This window comes from Frankliniella occidentalis, unplaced genomic scaffold, assembly GCF_000697945.3.
Source record: "Frankliniella occidentalis isolate FOCC.00 unplaced genomic scaffold, Focc_3.1 Scaffold292, whole genome shotgun sequence".
NCBI classification, from domain to species: Eukaryota; Metazoa; Arthropoda; class Insecta; order Thysanoptera; family Thripidae; genus Frankliniella; species Frankliniella occidentalis.
The window spans coordinates 183,964-189,321 of NW_026267418.1; the positions used below are offsets into that span (position 1 = coordinate 183,964).

At 39.2% G+C, this 5,358-nt stretch overlaps 1 protein-coding gene across 1 annotated transcript; it reads left to right on the forward strand.

Annotated features, from left to right (window-relative positions):
- Positions 1–2,273: 2,273 nt before the first annotated feature.
- On the forward strand, positions 2,274–5,358 carry LOC113214358 (CXXC-type zinc finger protein 1-like). Its single transcript, XM_026433690.2, has 3 exons — positions 2,274–4,306; positions 4,395–4,465; positions 4,554–5,358. The coding sequence occupies exons 1-3, from the start codon at positions 4,272–4,274 to the stop codon at positions 4,634–4,636; spliced, it is 189 nt and encodes a 62-aa protein (XP_026289475.1). The 5' UTR covers positions 2,274–4,271; the 3' UTR covers positions 4,637–5,358.

Consider the following 5,358-nt stretch of genomic DNA (forward strand, 5'->3'; position numbering starts at 1 on the left):
CCCCCTCCCGCTCGCCGCCACTCGCGCATGCCTGCCGTCACCCATCCCTACATTCGCAATATCCCGCATGACATACATTAACTTTCCTCAGGACGAGCTCTTTCCACTGAGTGCAGCATCCGAACGTGGCTGGCAGTAGTGGGTACAGAAGCCTTCAGTCGCAATCTTGCGATTGGGAGCTTTTTCCTCTTGTAAAGGGTACGCATTTCCTGCACCCACTCATTGCACTCGTTAATGATTTGGGCGGCCATTGGGTACGCGAGCACCGCACTCTCAATCATGTCGAAGTACCGGACACTAAGAGCTGTGCGCAGGACAATGTTCAGAGCGTGGGCCGTGCAGTAATACCACTGGTGTGACTCAAGGGCCTTCTTGATGTCAGACCCGGCATCTGTCACCCACTTCACTTTCTCCATTAAACTAGCATCGAGACCACTGTCCTCAAACATGCGCTCGAGTAGGGCTTTCAGGTCGGCGGCTGGAGAAAAAAAAGGAGTTACTATCTTATAACCCGATCCTTAACACATGTCAGACGTTTTTTCATTAGGAATAACAAACCTGAAGACGCCTCCCTCTAGTGTGGCAGAGTGCGTGTACAGAGCATCCTGCTGCACAGCCTCCAGTGTCTGATGTAGTGCAATGTTAGGACCATGTATTTGCCCTTTCGATGGTTGTCGGTCAAGCAGTCACAAGTGGCGGAGCAGCGATTTTCCTCCATGAGAGGACGAACCTTAGCTGCGAGCACCTGCCGGGACTTCTTGGCCGCTGACGCCATGTTGGTGCGGACGGTCGTAGCGTAGGGCACGGCAAAAGCTTGTCTGCATCTAGACGACCCTTCTGCCACCCGAGGCCGATCCCCTTTAGGACAAGGTTCACGAGGCCTGGATCCTTGCCGGAGTCTGGCGGTCGAAGGTTCCACGCACAGTACTCAACCACGCTCTGCAAACAGAAATATAAAAATACAAATCATGTAAAGCTCTGAAAAGACTCGCAGTAACTTGTACTGCCCAGTTTTCTACATTTTCGTTATCAAAGTAGATGTCAGTTCCTGCATTTTATAAATTTAGTTAATTTACACTTTTACATACTACCTATAATTATTCTGGAAATATCTTACCATGCTTTTCCTTGTACTCTGGAATACTTTTTTTGTGGTGTTCCATAGGATCATGCATCCAGTCCTTCCATATTTACTTTTCCTCCATTATTGTCATAGAAATGATACACTTGTCGGTCAGTTGGGTTAATACTTGCATCAGCTTTCTTTATTGCCCCATCTTCTTCCATCCAAAGTTTCATTTCAAATGAACGCTTAGCGGCTGTGCAAACTTTCTGAAATACTTCTTCTTCGTCTCCTGTGTTGGCCTTCTATAACTGAGTTATTCATGGTTTTGAAGAGCAAGGTTTTGCTTGTTTTTGATAGTGATGACAGCAGGCGGAGGCACTTTACGGTTTAAAAATTTCAACTCATTTTTATAGTGCCTGTTTTCACTTTCTTAATCTTAATATCTACTGTCATTGGGCATGAAAAATTTCTCTTGGAAAGTGATAGTTTATTCATTTTGCCCAAGCTGCATTTCCAGTATTCATGATAAACCAATCTGCAAGAAAACATATTTTGATCGTAACAGAAGGAAGATATAATCAACAATAATATCCATTGTTTTCCTTTTGTCGCAGGTCCTTGCTCGATCCAACTGTCAACATCGAGGGATGCTTAACTCCATAAGAATGTGTACACCGGATTACCAAATTGTAAAGATTACCAATGATTACCAAAGATTGCCTTTGTTTAAAAGGTATAATCCGACTAAATTCTAAATCGGAACGGCCATTTTTTGTTCCGAAAAAGATGCATTTTTGTGCAACTCTTTGGTAGTTCTTGATTCTTTATCATGCAAGTTAAAAATTTACATTCTTTGATTGGCCAAATCATGACTTTGTCCATAGGAGGGATGCAAAGTTGCCATAATAAACATGCACGTTGGCATTTAGGCAAAATGTGCACAGAAATTCATGTCTAAGTCAACAAATTTGTCCTTCTAAAGGACCCTCACGAGTGTGAGGATTACCAGGGATTACAAGTGATTACTAGTGATTACCAAGTCTGTGTAAACCTGATTACCACCACAGTTGGGCACCCCTCGGTCAACATCTTTTAATCCAGCCAAGGAAATTGAGAATGATGTATTAAGTACGGTAATCCTACTTACCTTTGAACTTTCTTCATTTCTGAATTTATGAAATCAGTTCCAGTTTCTAACGAAAACTGCTTTAACCAACATTTAGCTTCCGCTGTAGACTTGATATAAGCCTTAAGAACTTTGATATCCTCTTTGCCGGTCTGTGTTTCCACAATGAAGGCAGGTTTTTTTCCATCTCCTCTGTTACTAGGGGACTCTGAATTACTGTCACTATCTAGATAATCCAGTATTGAATTTGTAAAGATTCAGTGTTAAGTAGAGAGTTTAAACTTGCCACAACCTAATACACACTCAATGGTTTAAGGACGCGCCCTGTTACGCTGCAACTTTTGGCGCCCTCGAGCAGGTAGCTGTCTGTTGTTGTGGTGGAGAGAGAGAGAGAGAGAGAGATTTATTGTCACTGAACCGTCGTACAAACAGTTATTATAAACAATTTTCATGCTTGAACATAAAACCATATTTTAAAAAGTCTTCCAGGTTGTAGAACGCACATTTTAATAGTTCTTTCTTAATTTTACTTTTAAATTTTTTCATGGGCAAGTCTCTAATAATACTTGGTAAAGTATTAAAAAGTTTTGGGCCTAGGAAGAGTACATCATTTTGGCTGACAGAGAGGTGCACAAAGTTATTATAAATTTTAGTATTATGTCTAGTTGGGTAGTTGTGTACATCTTTTGACTTTTGAAAAGTATTTTCATGTTTTTAACAAAATTTAGCAGTTGTTGAATGGAAATAGAGTACACAGTCATAATTTAGTAATTTACAAAGTATTGTTTACAACTAGTCCGTTGATTAATAGAGCATATAGCTCTGATTGCTTTCTTTTGGGTTTAAAAATATCAATCATCGCTGTAGAGTTTCCCCAAAGCAATGTGCCGTACGATAATTTAGAGTGAAACATTCCATAATAAGTTACGAGAGCTGTTTGCTCGTCTGTTAATGACATAATTCTTTTGACACCAAAATTAGATTGACAAAAATTTGATTTTAATTCCTGAAGGTGGACGTCCCATTAAGGTGTTGGTCTAAAATTATACCTAAGAATATTGCGCTGTTCACATATAGTTCTACAAAGTGTGAATAAACATTTTTTGATATTCTTTCGTTGGTTCGAAACTGTACAATGTTTGTTTTTCCATCATTATAAGGACAAGATTATTCAGAAGACACCATTCTTTCATTCGATTAAAAGCTAGAGAGAGTGTGTGTGTCTGTGTGTGTATTTCTGTTCACGGTTCGATATGCCAGGTTGAAAATCGCATTTTGCTGTTTCTAAAGCGATTGAAATCGATACATCCCTAGTAGCACAGAACTGTCGTACGACAGTCGGACAACAGTAGAAAAAAGATACGAACTATCGGTGCGATATACGAAATGAGAAAAATTATTCTATCGGTATACTATATTTTTTCCTCAAAACGAAAATCGTTACCGGCCAGCTATCGTAATGGAAGCGAAAAACCACTGTTGTGATTCGATCACGAATTCATAAGAATACAGCAGAATTGCAGATGGTCTAAATTTGATAGACCAGCGACAATCGTCTGACTAAGGAAAAGTCACCACTTTTGGATTTTCGTTAGTGTCACAATAATTGGACGATAGATAAAAATCACACTATGTGCGACAGCGACAGTCTTGTGTTACTAGGGAAGTAAAGTTACTACATCAATTTTGAAGTAAGAGGGTATAAGTTTTATTTTTGAAATCAGAGTCTTGCTTTAAATGTCAATGAACTCTATGGGGAATCCTCGTAAACGCAACAGCGTGCAATAAAAAGATTGACTATCATGAAAAGGCAGAAGCGAGGCAAAGCGACTATCATGAAAAGGAAGAAGGGAGATAAAGACTCAACATTATTCTATGTTTTGCTATATACGAACAAGTTTGAAGTAAATTCATGTGGTTCTCACTATCCTGACCTAAATTTGAAAGTCTTTAACATTTGTGTCACTCCATTTTCATAAAACCGAAATAAAAAATAAAAAAATAACCTTGTATCCAACATATGAGAATGTTTTAAATTGCAATGATTTTCCAGATCCGATCCATTTGGAGAGACCAGAGATGTATTGCATGTGTCGCAAGCCAGCTGGCTCAAGGTATGTAGATTGTAAGGTATGGTTCTTGTTTTCTTTTAAAACCCTTTCCAATATTCATTCGCATTTCTAATCTTATGATTCGTCCCAGATTTATGATTGGTTGTGATAACTGCGATGAGTGGTTCCATGGCAACTGTATTGGGGTGTCCCCGAAGCAAAGTATGTTTTCCCCCCTTTTATTTGTATGCAGTTTGATTGTTTGCGTTAGTTTCACCTCTCACATCACATCATTTTCCTTTTCTTATAGAACTGCCTGACAAATGGTGCTGCCCCAAATGTTTCTGTGATAGCAATGCCAAACGGATCCTGCTGAACAGCTTCGCACAGTAGCTGATCAAATTTATACTAGGGTAAAGTGCCCTAATGTGGCCAGTGTCCATTGATGGCCACTTTTCTCGATTTCCAGCCAATCTGGTCACTTTACAATCTTGGCCTTGAAGTGTGTTCTAGTAAGGTCCCTACTTGGGCGTAATAAGCCAAACTACTTCACATCGTTGTCTACATTACAAGAAAAAGGGGTGGCCATCATTGGACAGGACCATTCTTAAGGTGGCCATCATAGGGCATTTTACCCTACTTGTACTAGTTCTTTGCAAAATGATTTTCTTCAGCACCAGATCAAAATCTAGAATACTTATATAAAATTTTTGTTTTATTGAGAGGAAAATAAAAACCTTGTGAAGGAAGTTGGTGTAAGTGACCTCTCATTCAATAAACGAGACTATTCAGGTGTATGTAAATGATTTGGAATCGAAAGAGAAACAAATTCAAGGTTTACAAAATTATGTCAATGATTAAGTAAGTATGCACATTAGATTTTGTTGTGTGCACATACGCTTTTCATCTCCTACAAATTTGTACCTTAAACCTTGTTTTATAGCACACGTGGCAGTTACTGTCCTCTGAGGGCGCAAAGAAATAGGAATCAGAACCACCTAAAAACAAACAATTTAAAGCTGTGTCTCAACCTAATCCTTCAACGGTTAATATGAGTTTTCAAGTCTTGTGTATAAGATTGTAAGTTTGAAAGTACTATAATATTCTAATTCTAG